Source organism: Aplysia californica, unplaced genomic scaffold (genome assembly GCF_000002075.1).
Source record: "Aplysia californica isolate F4 #8 unplaced genomic scaffold, AplCal3.0 scaffold00052, whole genome shotgun sequence".
In the NCBI taxonomy this organism is placed as follows: domain Eukaryota; kingdom Metazoa; phylum Mollusca; class Gastropoda; order Aplysiida; family Aplysiidae; genus Aplysia; species Aplysia californica.
In genome coordinates, this window is record NW_004797322.1 from 1,374,259 (window position 1) to 1,392,318 (window position 18,060).

Here is an 18,060-nt window from a genome sequence, read left to right on the forward strand (position 1 = left end):
ACATGTTGTTATTGTCGTTGTTGTACAACAGCTTTCACGATTACACATTGTTGCTGTTGTTGTTGTTGCTAATCTTCCCGAAAGAGATGGCACTGCCGGACTTCCGTAGCGAGGCATCTCTGCAGCCAGTGCTCCAAATCTTGCGGCTCTTTGCTGCACAAAGGACAGATCGGGTCCAATGTGTTGTTGATTCTACGTTTGTAGGCCAGCAGCCCAGAGAAGTTACAAGTCCTGATTTTCACCAGTAATGGATGGGTGCCTTGGAATCTAATTTGTACCTCCCCGTTTTTGGGATAGTGCCCCGTACACTTCCTTCATCTGCGTGTGTATTCTTTGATAAACAGTTTTAACTGGGCACACATACTTCCATATATGCGATTTGGTGGCCTGGACCCGGCAGCACTGTTGCTATTTTGGCAGTACTGTCTGAGAAGTAGTTGCCCAGGATCTCACAGTGACATGGGATTCACTGTATCGTGGGTTGAGATTTTGCATTGCTTATGCATAGCTGCATTTTTCCTGTTCCTGCACTTACCGAGCCGCCAGTGTAGATGTTGTACTGTGCGCCCAGCTCTCATGCCCTGGCGAAGCCCAGCGCTTTGGATCCCCGTGCTGGAGTCACTCCTTCCGCTTATGCCGTACAGGTAGGGGAACACGATTTCAAGAGAAAAACACACCTTGACCTCCCTCAGCGCCTGCCACATCCCCACGGCTCCGGTCAGACGAAGCATGCACATGGGCTTGCTGAGATGAAGAAGCAGAAGATGTAGCAGACGCACCACCGACAACTCCCGCCGCTAGCGCCGGGTCCATGGTCAGCTGGTCTACTTGTGATGTGAGCTGTGCGATCTTCTCGTACAGGAAAAGCATGTGTTTGGGGAGGCTCTCGTGCTTCGTGAAGTGAGTTTGGAACTGGTGGCGGGGCATCTACAGGGCACATACGACAACAAAATTGACTTTATTGATAAATAGTTTAGTCTAAGTAAAAGATTTAGGGCACTTGCAACATACTAAGGTCATATGAGTGCCAAAGATTTAGAGGTTTTACGAGAAAGTAGGATACATGTACAAGAAAAAGAGGGAGGAGAGATAAGGACAAAAGGTGTTTGAGAAGGAGCAAATCACACCAGAGCATTCGCCAACCACAATCTTCGTTAATAATTAATTCCAGAACAATTGAAAAAAAAAGGGGCTATTTCATTGCAGCTGGTCTAGTCTATGCAGTGCTGTGCCCAGAATCCATGTTTATCAAACAATTCCTAATGTGTTTTGCTAATCTACATATCCCGAAGAGCCAAAAAAGTCTCCAAAACTAAACATTGCCCCAACGGTTGCTTGAACTAGGACATTTCACATGGCTGTCTGGTACAAAACCAACAGATCTGACAGTGTTCTAAAAAAACACACTAAAAAGAAGTCTTCCCATTCATTACACTGCCGTGGTCAGAGAGCAGGTCACAGAATCCAGGCCATGAAGCTAAAAATTCCCATGCTCCCACACTGGCATTACAAAATTCCAAGGACAGTCATTCAAGATTGTTGACTTGGCAACCTCACAAAATACTTACCAGAGCCACCTCCACACAATTGAAACACAGAGCGTCACCCAAGAACCTAGAATGAAGCATAAAACTTTACTTACCAGTGTCAAACTCACACTTGGGTATGGTAGTTGGCAGTCTAGTGCAGACACACAAATCTCTGGATACAACAGCTTTCATGATTGTTGTTGTGAAACAGATTTTAAGAGTACATGTTGTCATTGTACAACAGCTTTCATGCATACAAGTTGTTGTCGTCGCTGTTGTTGTGCGACAGCTTTCATGAATATATGTTGTTGTTGTCGTATAACAGCTTTCATGAATACATGTTGTCGTTGTTGTTGTTGTGTGACAGCTTTCATGAATACATGTTGTCGTTGTCATTGTTGTTGTTGTTGTTGCTGTTGTTGTGCGACAGCTTTCATGAATACATGTTGTCGCTGTTCTTGTTGTTGTTGTGCGACAGCTTTCATGAATACATGTAGTTGCTGTTGCTATTGCTGTTGATGTTATTGTTGTACAACAGCTTTCATGAATATGTTGTTGTTGTTGTTGTTGTGCGACAGCTTTCAGGAATACATGTTGTTATTGTCGTTGTTGTACAACAGCTTTCACGATTACACATTGTTGCTGTTGTTGTTGTTGCTAATCTTCCCGAAAGAGATGGCACTGCCGGACTTCCGTAGCGAGGCATCTCTGCAGCCAGTGCTCCAAATCTTGCGGCTCTTTGCTGCACAAAGGACAGATCGGGTCCAATGTGTTGTTGATTCTACGTTTGTAGGCCAGCAGCCCAGAGAAGTTACAAGTCCTGATTTTCACCAGTAATGGATGGGTGCCTTGGAATCTAATTTGTACCTCCCCGTTTTTGGGATAGTGCCCCGTACACTTCCTGGCGAAGCCCAGCGCTTTGGATCCCCGTGCTGGAGTCACTCCTTCCGCTTATGCCGTACAGGTAGGGGAACACGATTTCAGGGTCGATTCCCCGTTCCCACGGTCCTGTTTTGAAATAATTAATGGGCCTCCTCTCAAGGTTAAACATGTTGTTGTAGTTGCTGTACAACAGCTTTTATGAACACATATTACTGTTGTATTGTACAACAGTTTTCTTGATTGTTCTTGAGCAACAGCTTTCAAAAGCACATTTTTTCCGTTGATAAACAGCTTTCGTGCATACATATTGTCATTGTACAACAGCTTTTATGAGCAAATTTTGTTTCTGTGCAACAGCTTTCATAATTGTCATCGTGCAATAGCTTTCATGATTGTCCTTTTGCAACAGCTCCTCCAACCGCAAGGTTGTTTTCGTTCATTAAAAGTTGTCACTGTTGTTATGTACGACTGCTGTTGTAACTGCACAGGCAAAAGAGGTATTAACAAACACTTATGTTAAAATTCCTTCCACCACTGCCTGGCAGAATCTGCTTTCTCACAGATATCGTCAAAAGTTGTATTAACGAATTCACATCTGTGACCATCTAAATTACACTCCTGGCAACAGTAAAAAACTGAAGATATAAAACAGTCAGACGTATCTCCATCCAGAAGTTAACAATGGAAGTGTGAAGTTCACCATCAAATGTGATAGTCGAGGTCAAAATTTCATTTGAAAAAATTGACAATGGGCGTGTAGAAAAAATGCCGATGTGATGGCCCAATAGTAAACTAGGGCGGGTAGGAGCAGGTACAACAACCCCCAAGGCATCCACAGTTCATCAGACCAGGAACACATCTTCAGTCATTTGGCTAAAATTTGAGAGCCGATACAATCACCGGCAGGCCTTAGACGTCGGGCCAGGCTGAACCATGAAAGGACAGTTTGGTGTTGAGATGAGGTCGACTGAAACAAACTGTCTCCACTTTCTACTCGTGAAAGTACAGCACAGAAGACAACCCAGGCACACACAACAGTAGAACATCCAAGGAAGCAGCAGTTAAACTTGAATCCTCTTATAAAATTTCATGCCAATCTGATAAGCAGCAGTAGTCCTGGCAAGCTTGGCCCGAACAATCTGAGGATGATCTCGCATTCTCAACACCATTTTATTCACAAAAAAGTTTCTTACAGCATCAAACTCCCTAGCAATAGACATCTGTTTTAAGCAGCAAATGCGTAGGCCGCTAAGGAAAAAAATCAGGATGTGGTCACTCTCCTCAAAGCTTTTAACACTTTCAACCATCAGCAAGAAAGAGAAACCAGATTGTTGAAGGCAGCAGCAGTAAGCACGACCAACACGCAAAACACATGTCGAAACCAATCATATCCACTCTACAGAAAGACCAAGCCACGGTTAGAGATATGTGAAGTAACCAATAACGTTCACACAAGACTCTCAAGAACATGTATACAAAATTCACGCTCAGATCCAGGGGGTAAAAAAAACCCCAAACAAATTAAAGAGATAGGATGTGAACTGAACAAAGCCCCCCCCCACCCGAAAAAAAATCTACAAAAATTATATACAGCCTACAATAATTAACCCATAGGAAAAATTAAAAACACAAAAGTTTTTTTGTTTTAGTAGAGGTTTTACTGCGCTCGCAACTGCAAAAGGTCATATGAGCGCCAAGGGGTGGATGTCAACAGAGAAGTCCTTACAGCGAATCAGACTTACTCTGCTCACCTCTCTAGCTTCAACAGCACAAAGTCTGCTTCGACTATCAAGGCACTCCCCAGAAAAAGCGGGTCATAAGAGTGACCAAAGAAGTAGAGAAAAAATGACGATGGTAAGGATTAGGAAAGAAAAAGCAGCAGTTCCCTGTTGCAGTTCAGGCACAGTTATGAGCTTGACATTGATGAATCAGCCCATTTACAATTACAATTCTACTGTGCATAAGAACTCGAGATAATAATGAAGTTAATGTCCCTCCCTCCCCCCCCCCTCCCTTTGGGAATGGCCTAAAGACACTTCAGTCAGTAGCACCACCCAAGGGTGAAAAACAAACACAAAATTGACAATAAAAAAAAAAAAAAGGTTCAGAGAGGTATCATGTACACAGGCCTTAATTCCCGGTCTTGTCCTCTCCCCCAATCCTTTTTCATGCTTACCTTCGCTTTACAATCAGGGTCAGGACATTCAATTTCCCTGTGGGAGCATTCACTCTCCAAGTGTTTACTCATCTGTAGGAAGGATCAAAAGCACAGTCAGAATTTCATACTCAAAATGACACGGTGACAAAAGGAGATTTTAAAATTAATTTCTCAACCTTCCCATTGAATCAGTTTTAGACTTTTAGTTTTAGTAAGGTGTTACGGCACTCGCAACAGCAAGGTCATATGATCACATACCAAGTAAGAAGTAAAACTTATATGTGGTAAAGATGAAATGAATCCTTCGGAAATGCAGAATTTCAAGTTCAAATATCATCATTTCTTCTATGCTTGAAAAATCATGCTTACATTTTTTAAGAGCCTAACCATGTTCCACTTAAAAGCCTCAAGTTATAATACATTCTATTAAAAGTTAACATCTCATGTTAGAGTCCTCACCATAATAGAGACAAATTTTTTTTTAAATTTAAAAAAACAAGCTTCAAAACAACTTCAAGATGAGCTTTTGATTCTTTCACTTCTAAAAGACTTATTAGACAACAAAGACAAAAAATCCTTAAAACACAATTTTTCTCAAGACTTACAACAAACAACAACAAAAAATCTTTAAAAAAATAATTCTTCTGTCTAATCTACATATAAACACCTGTTGACAAGGAAAGCAAAGAAATGACATGTCTAAAACAAATAGACAAACAAAACAGACGTCCCTTCCTTACCCTCCCCATCTTCTCCACAAAAACTTAGATGAACTACATCTCAAATACAGGAATTAAAACATTCAACATAACAAATTAATGCTAAAATAAACTCGTAACAAACACAAAAATAAACTTGTAACAAACACTTAGATTTCAAAAAGACAGACTTCTATTCATGCCAGCAAGAACTCAGCAAACAAATATTATCCCTTCACACATGAGGCAATGATAAAGGTACTTGTGAAAACAAACAAAACTCACCTCACTGCGAGGGACCATCGCAAAGCATTTATCACATTTGATAGGGGCGTTCGGACAGTTATCGTTATGTTTCTGGTGGACAGATTTTAAAAAAGAGATGAAATTTTAAAAAGTTTTAAAAACATCTTCAAATGTGGTGAAATCAAATTTACTCTTACCTAAATATGTTGAAAACCTTTGAGTTAGGTGAACTAAACAGACTATTGAGCATCCAAGAGCTTCTGACCAGAAAAAAAGACTGAACACCAAGACGGGGAGTGTGTTGATGTCAAGACATTATCTTCGTTCCGAAAATCAACGTTCTTGTCACTCTCGTTCTAATATAAGCTTGGGATTTACAGCTTACAAAAGCCTTGTAGATCAGTGCATCTGCACCCATTGAATGATTTGCCCATGCAAACTACTGAGGAAAGAACAAAAATTCCTTCAAAGTGTAAAGTACAGGGGGGTTAGAGACTTCTTGATTGTGACTCATGCACGAAGCGAACAGAATTAAAGTGAGTACATGAAGCTATACGGAACTGGGATAAACTTAAGATTTATACATTTTATGATAAACCAATCCAAATCTCTTGAACTTTTTTGGCCCCTACTGGGTGGAGAAGGTAGATAAACTCAAGGCAACGAGGAAAAAATGTGAGAGTTTCTTCAGAGACTGTCTAATTTTTCTTGGCCTGCCCACAATGTTTCTCCCATCTCAAATTAATGATCAAAGAGGCACAATGTGGCCGCTTTCAAATGAGACTAATCATGTCCAACAAGTGGCTCAACAACCATTTAAAAAAAAAGAATTTCTTTCAGACTCACCTCTCGCTCATCATAGGTCATTTTCTGTTTACAGAAGGGGCACTCCACCTGCCTCTTGGGACACTGGTCCTTCTGATGCTTGGCCAGCTGGCCCTGAGACACTTGCATCCCACACAGAGAACACAGCACCAGCCTTTTCTCACAGCTGTTCTCATGCTCCTGTGTGGTGTGTGTGTTTGTGTTTGTGTTTGTGTGTGTGTGTGTGTGTGTGTGTGTGTGTGTGTGTGTGCGCGTGCGTGTGTGTTTGTGTTTGGGGGGAGGGAGGGGAGGTGAGGAAGAAGAAACAAAACAGTCATATTACTAAACTTTTCTTGTTTGAGCAAAAAAAAACAATTGATTAACACATTTACTAGTCATTAAAATTTAGCTCGGGGGAAAATAATTTTTTTTTAGTAAGAGCTTTACGGCACTTGTAACACAAACAGGCCATTTAAGAGCCGAAGGGTAGAAGTGTTCAAGAGAGATACCAACACAAAAAAGAGGGGGGAGACATTTATAGGATGACAGATGTTTGATAGGGAATAGGGAGCAAACCTCATCAGCCTACACGCTAATCACCCACAGAAAAAATAAGACAGAATGGCACAAACAACAGAGGGAAAGAAAGAAAGCGGGACTTACCACTGGCAACCTCTAGCCTCCCACAACAAAAGTCATATTATGCACGTTATTTTTCTAAGTGTCGATGAGGGGTTATAAGGGAAGAGGAAATCCAAACAAAAGGTAGTATTAGTAAAAGTTTTACGGCACTTGCAACACAATAAGGTCATATAAGTGCCGAAGAATAGATGTGTCACAAGAGAGTAACATATAAAAAAAGGAGGAGGAGAGATAACGACGATAGATATTTTATAGGAAAGAAGGAGCAAACCACACAAAAGCACCCACCAACCACCCAAGCAAAAGGCGGAATGAGGGTGTCAAGGAAACCCTAAGAAAACATAACACCACAACTGAAAGAGCTGCAGAGCTGGCCTACCATAGAAAACTGCATTTCCCCTCGACGCTTAACGGCAACAAAGAATGAAAAAGTAAAGGTAAGTAAGTCCATGAGGTACACTACCATTTAGTACAACAGCCACACAATTCAAATTCACAAAACTTAAATGATTCCTCACTACTAAAAGAGTAGTAACAACCAAATCATATCGTTTTGATTAGAGAGAAGCATATAGACACAACAATGGTCATTTTGTGCAGGGAAAAAGCAGGACAAACAGAAACAACAGAGGAAAAGACAAGAAATTGTAATACCACTGCCACTAACGTCCACCAACCACCAACACACAATCTAGTTTGCCACATATTATTAGGGTGACACTGAAATTCAAGTACAGTTAAGAATCCAATTGGTACCTATATATATAATATTTGTGAAAGTTAGTCACTTTGGTCCCCTAAAACTTCAGAACAACTTTCGAATTTGAAAGAATTAACGCTGGTTCAGAGTCATTTAAAGGGAGCACAGTTATATTAAGGAGTCTTAAGTCACTGTAGTTTAATTTTCAGTTTTTCACTAGTTTTGTTTCGATCAAACTTGGGGGAGTCCGTCTTCTAAGACACCATAGCAAACAAGTGAGGCTCCTGTTCACAAGCGGTGCGCACTAGTTCCACAATGACTTGGCGATCAATTCTTTTGAGTCTGTTCATAGAACGGGTACCCTGCTAGTCTATTATAAGTAAACAGGAGCACATAGGCCGAAGGGCTAGAACTCAGATGGTCGCTGGATCGGAAAAGTAAAAGTAAAGTTCAGGAGCACATTGATACAATACAATAACTGTCATTAAAAGCTGGGGAGGGAAAGGCACGACAAACAAGCAGATGGAAAAAAGGGAAAGTGAAGAATTAAAGACCTATCAGTGGCACCCTCCAACCCCCCAAGCGGAAAATCTAAAAAGCAAAGACAGGAGGGATAAAATACAAGTAACTAAAAAAGGTAGCTCAAACAAGTCACATGAGTAGCCCTGATTTTAGAGTGTTATACCTGCATAATTGAAGGCCACATTTCAGCTTTAACAGAAAAGGACAATGGCTTGAGTCAAGAGAAGAGAAATACACCCACACAAAATCGCACAATGAGAGCAACAACAGACAGAAACAAAAATGGGAATGAAAACAAGGGGGACACACAAGCAGTATAAGTAAATTCTACCAAAGTCATCCCCCTCCCCACCCCTCTACCTTTATCAACTACTGCAGTTTGTCATACATCCTCATAATAACTAACCTGATATTGCAGGAACTGCCCTGACCATGAGCAGTTTGGATTCGGACATTTTGCTTCCAATTTCCGCATCTCTCTAATGGCGGCTTTATCTGCAAACATCTGTAGATTTTCAAAATTATGTACAAAATTAATTATATCAATCACAGTAAAGTTTTTAAAATCAGAAAATAGCACAACAAATAAAAGGGACAAACATTAGAAAAGAGAGAAACAGAATTGATAAGTAATGCTAAAACTGAAAACAAACATGCCAATATTTTTCAAATTAAAACTTGTTAGCAGTAAAAAAAATAAACCCCAAAGGATCAACACGCTCAACATCAATGAGAGAAATAGATACACGGACAGAAAGTAAGAGAGACAGACAGATGGGCAGGAAAGATCTAAAGGCTCATTGAAAGGTAAATAGCGCACCCCCCGCCCCCTTAGAAAAAATGTGCTGCTTTTATTAGCAGCAGCAGGTTATTAAAAAGAACAGAAATCAGACAAAATACTGAATGAATATGTAGCAAAAGTCAAAATGTTCTGTTGCAAAAATCAAAACCCTTACTGCGTCAAGGTTCAGAATGCTTTCCTCTGGATCGACATCTTCCGCTAAACACGCTCCGCATCTCACAGGCTGGACAAGGCTGTATACACAAAAACATTCAGTTACATAAAAGAATCCTCTGAACAACAAAGATTATGACGTAAGCTTTGAAGGCAGCATGTTTTAACAGAAAGAAATGGTTGAGTCAGCAGGCTGCTCGTTTTGACACTGTGCTCTATGGATGGTCTATAATGACCACAAAAAAAAAATCACTTATTTGACCAAAATGGGTGTTTCCATTTTTAAAAAATGATAGTTCCACCATTTTTTAACAATGTGTAAAAGGAGTTTCCATTGATTTGACTTCTAAATATTTTATTTTGAATCATTTTGAGGAGTAGGGCATGCTTTAAAAAAGATAATGAAAACTGCTTTTAAAAGGTGTTAAAATCTATTCTTGAAGCATGTTTAATCTTCTCCGCTATGTTTTACCATTGAATTCTAATCATGATATTGATGTCAACTGAATGCCGAATTGGAAATGAATTTTCCATGAATAAGTACATTAGAAACAATTGAATCATCATTTTTAAAAAAGTTTGTATGAGTTCTAAACTTAAAAGCAAATTTTCTCAAAATTAGATCTCTATACGTTACCTCACAAACTGTGCAATATACTAAAAAACTACTTGAGATATCTCAAAAATCCAAAAACCACTGTGTTCAGCATTGAATGTCCTATTAGGTACAACCCTCAACTCACAATTGTTAAAATCTGACTTTTGTTACCTTTCTTTAGGCACAATACAATATATACCACTATTTCACAAAACTCCATTCCTGCTAATAATGAACACCCCATTACCAGTATGGTAAGCTAAATAAAAAGGCAGTACACGATATTTCTCAGAGTCTGACGTCCTACTGACACTGACATCAAACCCACAGCCATAACTGCAAGACAAATGTAACAAAAAGGGCACATCTGAACAAACGTCCAAATGATAGCTGCGTTCTTTTTCAATACTATCCCAATATCCCATAGCTACAAATGGAGGCTGGGCTTGATTGCCAAAAAATCTAGCTTTTTGTACACACTACTCTACAATAACCTCATCTGCACATTTACCTTTTTTATGGTGTGCACATAATGATAATGAGGTGGACAATGAATCTTCGCATTGATAATTTCTCTAGATCTAGACAATAAATTTGCAAACAAGAAGTTTATTTCTGACAGTAATTTTCTGTCTAAGATCACAAGTCAATTTACTTGATCAACCCGCATATTTTCCAGCCGCGGCAACAGTCCGAAGATAGACAGACAGAATGAGTGAATGATAGAAAGAAGGAAATTGGCACAAAAAGTTCGCCAGATTTTGATCAATCTGCAGGTAAAAATGTACTGCCGACCAACCCACAATGAACGCATGAGGCACAGTGGAATAAAATGGTAGATTGCAGGAAATGCTCAATCTGGCAGGTCTCTCTATAACATTAACTAATTGCCGAGAGAATTACTGAAAATATCCGTAGCTTTTATACAAGACGATACAAAGGTGACAACGGATCTTTTGCTACAGAATTTCAGTAGATATCTAGATTCTAGTCGTACGCTGTCACAATTTTTTAACGGAGGGAGTTGATAATGACGGAGGAACAAGTACGGAACAGGCAGAAAGTACAGATTTCCATAAAAATACGGAAGAGTGGAAGCACTGCCCATTGAACAAACATGACAAAGTTACACGACAACAAAACAAAAATGCAATCATTGTGATTGAGACTACAATAATCCTTACCTCCGCATTTCATCTCGGCAACCCTCGCAGAATCTGTGTCCACATTCACTTTGCAGGGGATTCCTCAGAACATTTTTACAGTAATTACACTGAAATTTCTCTGCATCTTTTCCATTTTTAAAAATGTTTTTGGGGTAACCCTTCATAGGGACAACACTAACGGCAGCCTCTTGCAGCATCTCCTTGCCCCCTTGAGCCCCTGAATGGGTGAGTTCTTCCATGACTTCTACCACTGCATCGAATTGGACATCGGACATCTGAGGCTTGGTGCTTGGTCTTGCACAAGCGGCGGTACTGGTTGCGTTGCTCATGACACATGTGTTTATCTCTAAGGAAATTTAAGATTATTTGACTCTGGGGGGGAATAGAAATAAAAATACAATAATAATAATATAATATTAATGATTTATAAATGATAATAATAAAATAATGATGAGGATAATACTAATAATACTTACAACACACCTCTAAGCTTGTACAATTGACAATGGTCAGCTACATAAACTTTACTGAGGTTTTTATTCCCAAGCAGACTTTTTTATATAAATGCTCTCAAAACAAATTATTGTCAGACCAATTGTAAAGAATCCCGCTCAATCTACCACATTGAATTTTCAATTCTCTTTTCTTCACACATGAGTCTGTGTCATGTGGCATGACACTCGACGACATGAAAGCAGCATCTTTGCCTTTTTGTAGATTAAACATTCATCACTAATTTCCTCTTTGAAACCCTATTGGAATTTAAAACGCATGCGAATTTAAAAAGCTGGTTCCCTTCAAACCCCTCCCTGCTTTGGAGGGGAGTTATAATGGGAAAAGCTGGAACCAAAGTGATCTGAGTATTTAAATAAAAATTTATTCAATCTGATCCACGTAAATTTTGTTTTGTGATTAAAAATACACAACAAACTGGACCAAAACTTTTAAAAACTTCAGGTTGGATCAAGTTGAATACTCAAATTAAACAAATCTTACACTAAAGTAACGGCACAAACACTTGCAATTCTGTTTCTCAAGATGTGAAATCATAAGTTGGATGATCAAAGTCAAAGTTACACAGCAAAACCCATGAACTTCATAAAATGCAACACTTTTACTTTCAGAAGGGCAAAATAAGGGTGAACTCACGAGTAAAAAGCAATTAAAAGACATATGTTCCAAATGGCAGGTAAATTCTTCATTTTAAACCTGTCCAGATTCACTAAAACTTGGTTAGTGTAGACAAAGTGTGTATCAAGGAAGTTATTATAATTATAATTTTTATTGTGTGCATTTTCATTTTAGTCAACTGAAGAAAGAACATTTTCATGCTTCTTGTTATTCCTTAGACTACGACAGAATCTAGAATCTACTAATTTACTTGCTGGATCAAGAACTTCTAGAAAACATAGCGATAGAAGTTAGAAATGTGTGATGGCTAGCCTAGGCCAAGGCCTGTTAAGAGCTTGAATTTGAAATGCCCATCCTTGCAGTTTGCAGGGTAGCCTATTGTGAGGCAACAGCACTGTCCCTCTTTATAACTAATCATTAATCATACTATGGGAAACGTTGTTATAACCTAGGCTAAGTAAGAGCTAAACTCGTAGACTTCCGTTACATTTTAGGCCTATGCAATCATCAAACTTCCTGGGTCAAATGGAGGAGATCCTGGTATCAAAACTCGACGCACAAGTTCTTACCTAGGCCTAACTCCAACTGAAAATGGAGACGTGAGTGTGAAACAAGACAACAAATTTCATCAAGAATCAAAGCACAAGGATAATGCGCACACAAGTTAACCTAAACATACCACCACTAATAAACACAAATATCGTTATAAAATGGAAACAACAGAAAAAGAAATGAACGGCAACATAAATCTAACCATTTCCTGACCTCCAACGAGGAGTTCGCGCGGCCTTATCGATAATAGGTCTTTCGCGTCCAAAATTTTTCAATAAACTTCACCTACAAGTTCCGGGGTATATTCGATTTAATACTGGTAGAAACAAATCCCTAAACTTTCTTGAACAAAAATTCATTCAATATACATAAAACACGTTCTTACCCGCACAGAGATAACACGCTATTTATTATGTATAGGGCAAAGACGCTTTCTACCCTATACTTGACTTCTTTCTTTACAGACTCCAGAGTGAACTCCTAACTGATCAGACAAGAGAGAAGAGCTCGACTCCCTGGCGTTGGGTTTTTCCCTGTTTAAAAATAGCACTGAGCAAAAATGTCCGATAATGCAATGTAATCATGTGCCGAGGTTTGTGGTTTTCTTTTCCTTTTGGTCTGTTTTACGAAGCTTCCTAATATTTCTCAGTATTTCTTGAAAGGGACACAATTTTACACAACAGATATCGATCTACATATCAACAATATTTAATTTAAAAAACACAACCAAAATCTCTCTTGACCGGCAGAAGAACCGCCAAACCTAAAATTATGACTTCAGTAGCTTTGAAATTACTTTGGTAGAATTCATCCAACGGGAAATATTTTGGAACTGGGAAGATTGAGAAAATGAGGATACAAGCCTAATAATTTATAAAGCATTCACTTTTTAAAAAGTAAAATGGTAAACCTGTCTGCAGTGTAACATTGTGTATTTCTGCCCCACGTTAATTTCTTTAGACCTACACTAAATGATAGTGTACGTTAGTGTTGTTAAACAAGTTGTGGGACAATTCCATCTTTCTACCATGACCAAAGCCACAATTACACCAGTAAGAGCAAATGTGGATTCTCCCCCTTCCCCTCTGGGGTGGGGAGGTATACTTTACTTTTACCCTTACACCTAACAACATAATAATCACGGGCAACTGGCAGTGTATATCACAGTCTAGCATGCACATAGCAAACATATTTTTCAGGTCCCAAATTTGTTATTATACATTATATTATGTATATTCTCTGTACTTGAAAACACATACACGTTGCGAAATTTTTGCATAATGAAAAGATTCCCACGTCCTGCCCATTTTGTTATGTAGGGCCTATACGTGCTATACTGTATGTGGGTTTTTTTAGATAGATAAGTATTTTTCTATTGGCAATTTATCTCTCCATCTCCCTTTTGAAGACTGTCTGCTTTTCTTTTTTTTTTCTTGTAAATTTTACATCGTTTAAAAAAAAATTTAATCCCATTGTTACAGTTATGATTATTTAGGAGTCCGGCTCTGATCCTGCCTGTCAGTTAGTTTTAGAAGAGGTTTTATGGCACTCGCAACTGCATAAGGTCATATGAGCCCCAGAAGATTAGAGGTGTTACAAGAGAGTAACAAACATAAAAAAGAAGGAGGGGAGATTAGGACGATAGATATTTGATAGTAAAGAAGAGCACCCGCCAACCACCCATGCTCCTGCCTGTTAGGGCTAACTCAGACAGACAGGGATACAACATTCAAGTAGAAAAAAAGAGAAATTCAATAAAAATTCTCCCCACACGAGAATTGAATTCAAGTTTTCTGCATACAACAGCACAGCACCTGACTGCTACACCACAGATACTGGTACCAAATATCTACGTCAGTCTGTAAATTTCTTTTATGGAATTTACCCACAAACTCATACTCTTTCCTTAATTGTGTCTCTTTTTTTCTATAGCATCTATCTTCCCCCGCCCCCCCCTCCTCTTTCTCTCATAAGAAATCTCTCTTGAAAAATCAAACAAAGAGCACATACATGCATCACAGTAAGGCGACTGGATACTGTGCAATCAGTGAGTTAATTTCCCTTTTGCTTCTCCCTTTCCTCCTCTTTTCTGCTCTGATCTCTCTCATGACTTTATATTAGCTTCAGTTATTCAGTTTTCAGCTAAAAATTCAGACTATGTTTCTTTTCACTTTAATCCAACCCCTTTTTCTTTACTTTCAATTCGTGAAAACATTTACTTACCTTACAATGATGTGCTTAACAAGTAGACAAGAGCATGTTCTCAATACCACCATTTGTTCAAACTGCCTGCTCTCCAATGTCAACTGTAAACAAATACAAAAATAAGAGATGATTTTTAAAATGTGTCATTCAGGCCATTGTACCCTGAGCGACATGAAAACTAGAACAGGGATACCACTGTGAAAATAGCTGTAATTTTATGAAGTTGCATTTGCAAACAAAAAGACAGACTTTAATAGACACACCTCATATGGGATTAAACAAGAAAACAAATGCTGAGAACAGTAACAGTTCCTTTTACCTTGCTTTTTGCATGAAGAAAATGACATTATAAAGCTTGATTTTGTTGATACTCCATTTTTCTGAAAAGAATACAATCCCCCGATTTCCCTTGTTTTAGCAGCCTCCCAAGTGTCTATTTTATGATGGAAATAACGGACCCTCCCCCCCCCCCCCCCACAATCTCCCTCCGGGAAAAACGACATCCCTCTCACAATCACATGATGGACGATCAAAAGCTCAGAACAACATATAATATTATAACATTAATGCTGACTTTTGAATTAACCTGACCCAATTCTTCATTTAAAAAATTTGATTAAAAAAGCTAGGGTTGGGTGAAAATATGAGCACTTGGTCTACACGTGACAATGAAAGCAAGATATTGTCATATTTAAATTTTACACACATCTACAATAAAGTAGCAATTACGACACAATAAAATGCTTCTACAGTATACGAAACGTCTATACTTTCAAAAATATTTTACTGTTGACAAAATTCAACATAACGAGAACAGTTTAGATACACACTCTAATGACTAATTAATGCTATAGTGTATACTATGTGTACAATGTTGATAAGAATTATATAACAGGACAGTGTCGCTGGGTCTTCGAGATTAGTTTACAATGATTTTGTCAGCTAATCTGGTGCTTCAATGACTACATTCATAACTGAAAAACATTCAAAATAGGGTAAATCAAAGGTATGAAAAAAAACCAACTTAATATACTATTCTGTCTGCTGCTACCAGCTGTTCATTCATGAGTTAGTTTCATATTCTCTATAAATTTATACAACCATAAGTCCAATTGAATACATTCATCCTTTCATGCATCTTTCCTTCCATTCATCCTTCCTTCTATTCATATAAACGTCAATCAGTGTCACTGTCACTGTCAGTTGGTTTGTATCCATCTGTTAGTTAGTCTGTGAGTTTAGAGTATTTTCTGTCAGTAGTGTTTACTGCTCAGCTCTGAATCTATCCCCATATATTTGGGTTTCGAAGCAGATAGAATATTATACAACAACAACAAAATTGTTTGAGAAAAGATTTAAAAGGAAAGTCACAATGGAAAAAAAGGAGGAAAAAAAGGGGGGGGGGGGGGGGGACTTCTCCATGGTTGTAAACTGCTATAAAAGGAATACTCGAGGTGGATTCGCCAGCAAGTGCTTCGTCATGATTTTGGATAGTGATAATGACTGTGGATTTGTAGTAAGCAGAGAAGAACGCGTAGAATCTGTGTCCACTTCGGCCAGACTATAATAACAATATTGAGCGATATCGGTCACTCACTGCGTAGCAGAAGAGAAGTATGGACGACAACAAATAACATCTAGATCTAGTATGGAATCAACATTTTACAAAATGTTCACCATGTCTTGGTCTGAACCAAACCAGAGGAAATCGAAAACAGCCCTCACTGCCCCACCAAGCCAAAGCATTCATCAAGCGGAGAACCGTTTATGTCACAACAAGACAAGCCAGGCCCAGGCTTTGCCTTCAGTTCTCTCGTCTGGTCCACAATAGGGACGATTTCTCTTCAAAACTAATAATGAATTCCTTACAATACATATGGTAACATAAATCTTACCTTCGGTTGTTTACTGGTATCCAAGAGCGTCATTAATCAATATCAAACAATGGCAAAAACGTGTTCCTAAACCCGTCTCATTCCGTGGTTACTCCCGTCCGCCAGCTCTTCCAAAATTTACAGCTGAGATACTGAAAGTCCCTGTTCTAAAAATAGCTTCAGGGCACAGCCGTGTAGCCGAGCCCGCGCGGAATCGCTCGCAAACCCAGCTGAGAATTGACAATTTGGTTGGTCTAGGTCAGACCACCAATAATATGTCAGATCTATTTTTGTCAAGCTACATACAGGTTGCCGTTGAAAGCGATGCTGTAAGTAAGGGATTATTCGTTGATTACCGCGAAACAATTCAGATGAGTCACGGTGAGAAAAAGAATAAATGCTTTACAGTATAGATCAGATATAATAATATATCTATTTTTTTTATTTAACCATCACACACCATCTGTGACTGGGTTGAAGGGGACGTGCATCGCCATTCGGCATGGACTGTCATCTGTAACACACTTCAAATCGCATCGCAGCTGATAGGGTTCGAGTGTGCGACGTGTTGCACTTTGCTTATCCACCGAGCATTTAGCAAACCTTCTAGATCTAGTTCTTTTATATAGTTCTATATAGTTGATATATATTGATACTGGGCTTCGTTTTCGTAGTGATCGCGATTGTCGTTGACATTTTCATCCCATTCATCATCAGAAACAACACAAATGAGATCATCATCATTATCATCATCATCATCATCATCATCATCAACTAAATTGTAAAGACAACAACAGCAACAACATAATCATTCTCTTCACGATCACCACTATTTAATTTATCGGCCATTGTAGAAAAAGAGTAGACAAAGAGAGTCTTGGATCATTTTGGGTCAATGCGTAATTCAATTATTTTCGAATTTTTTGGTTTGTAACTAAAACCATTACGGGACATTGATGCTCACTTCACGCGGGAGAAAAAAAAAGAGAATTAAAAAATCATAACACAACAATAACAAACCAGGAAACACGCACAATTTCAGTTGCAACAAAAAGAGACACACAATAATATCAAGATAATATCTGAAGTAATAATCAAGGTAATTAATTACGAGAGTAGTATTTAACGGTGGTCACCTTCCACTTGTTATCAAGCTCAACATGTTTCCAGTACGACATAATAGTTTGATGATATTTGATCTCTGCATGGAGGCCTTCACTAACTGGTAAGCCTTATATACCCACTGTTGTTATTATCGTACATTATCAGCACCCTGTCGCGCTTGTTCTGAGAAGCTCGACAAGTGACCTGAAATTAGGGTACATGCACAGGTACACTTAGATAATTTGCTTACAGTATGTGTGTGTGCGTGTGTGTGTGTGTGTGTGTGTGTGTGTG

At 38.8% G+C, this 18,060-nt stretch overlaps 2 protein-coding genes across 4 annotated transcripts in view; one reads left to right on the plus strand and one right to left on the minus strand.

The window, feature by feature from the left end:
* LOC101844983 (TNF receptor-associated factor 2) overlaps positions 1-14,889 on the minus strand; it is a gene marked incomplete at its 5' end in the record, with an annotated part of 20,030 nt that extends 5,141 nt beyond the window's left edge. The window contains 8 exon segments of the mRNA XM_013079456.2: positions 678-927; positions 4,588-4,659; positions 5,553-5,624; positions 6,360-6,518; positions 8,588-8,686; positions 9,138-9,216; positions 10,919-11,272; positions 14,807-14,889. Coding sequence (XP_012934910.1) covers positions 678-927; positions 4,588-4,659; positions 5,553-5,624; positions 6,360-6,518; positions 8,588-8,686; positions 9,138-9,216; positions 10,919-11,229 — 1,042 coding nt within the window.
* A 2,043-nt stretch (positions 14,890-16,932) lies between these two features.
* LOC101864204 (plancitoxin-1) overlaps positions 16,933-18,060 on the plus strand; it is a 43,729-nt gene continuing 42,601 nt past the window's right edge. Inside the window, exon 1 of one of the 3 annotated variants that reach the window (XM_035968341.1) lies at positions 16,933-16,991. In XM_035968341.1, the coding sequence (XP_035824234.1) occupies positions 16,938-16,991 (54 nt within the window). In that variant the 5' untranslated portion in view covers positions 16,933-16,937. Of the gene's footprint in view, positions 17,044-17,864; positions 17,888-18,060 lie in introns of those variants that run through there. The other 2 variants (XM_035968343.1, XM_035968344.1) reach the window with 2 other exon arrangements.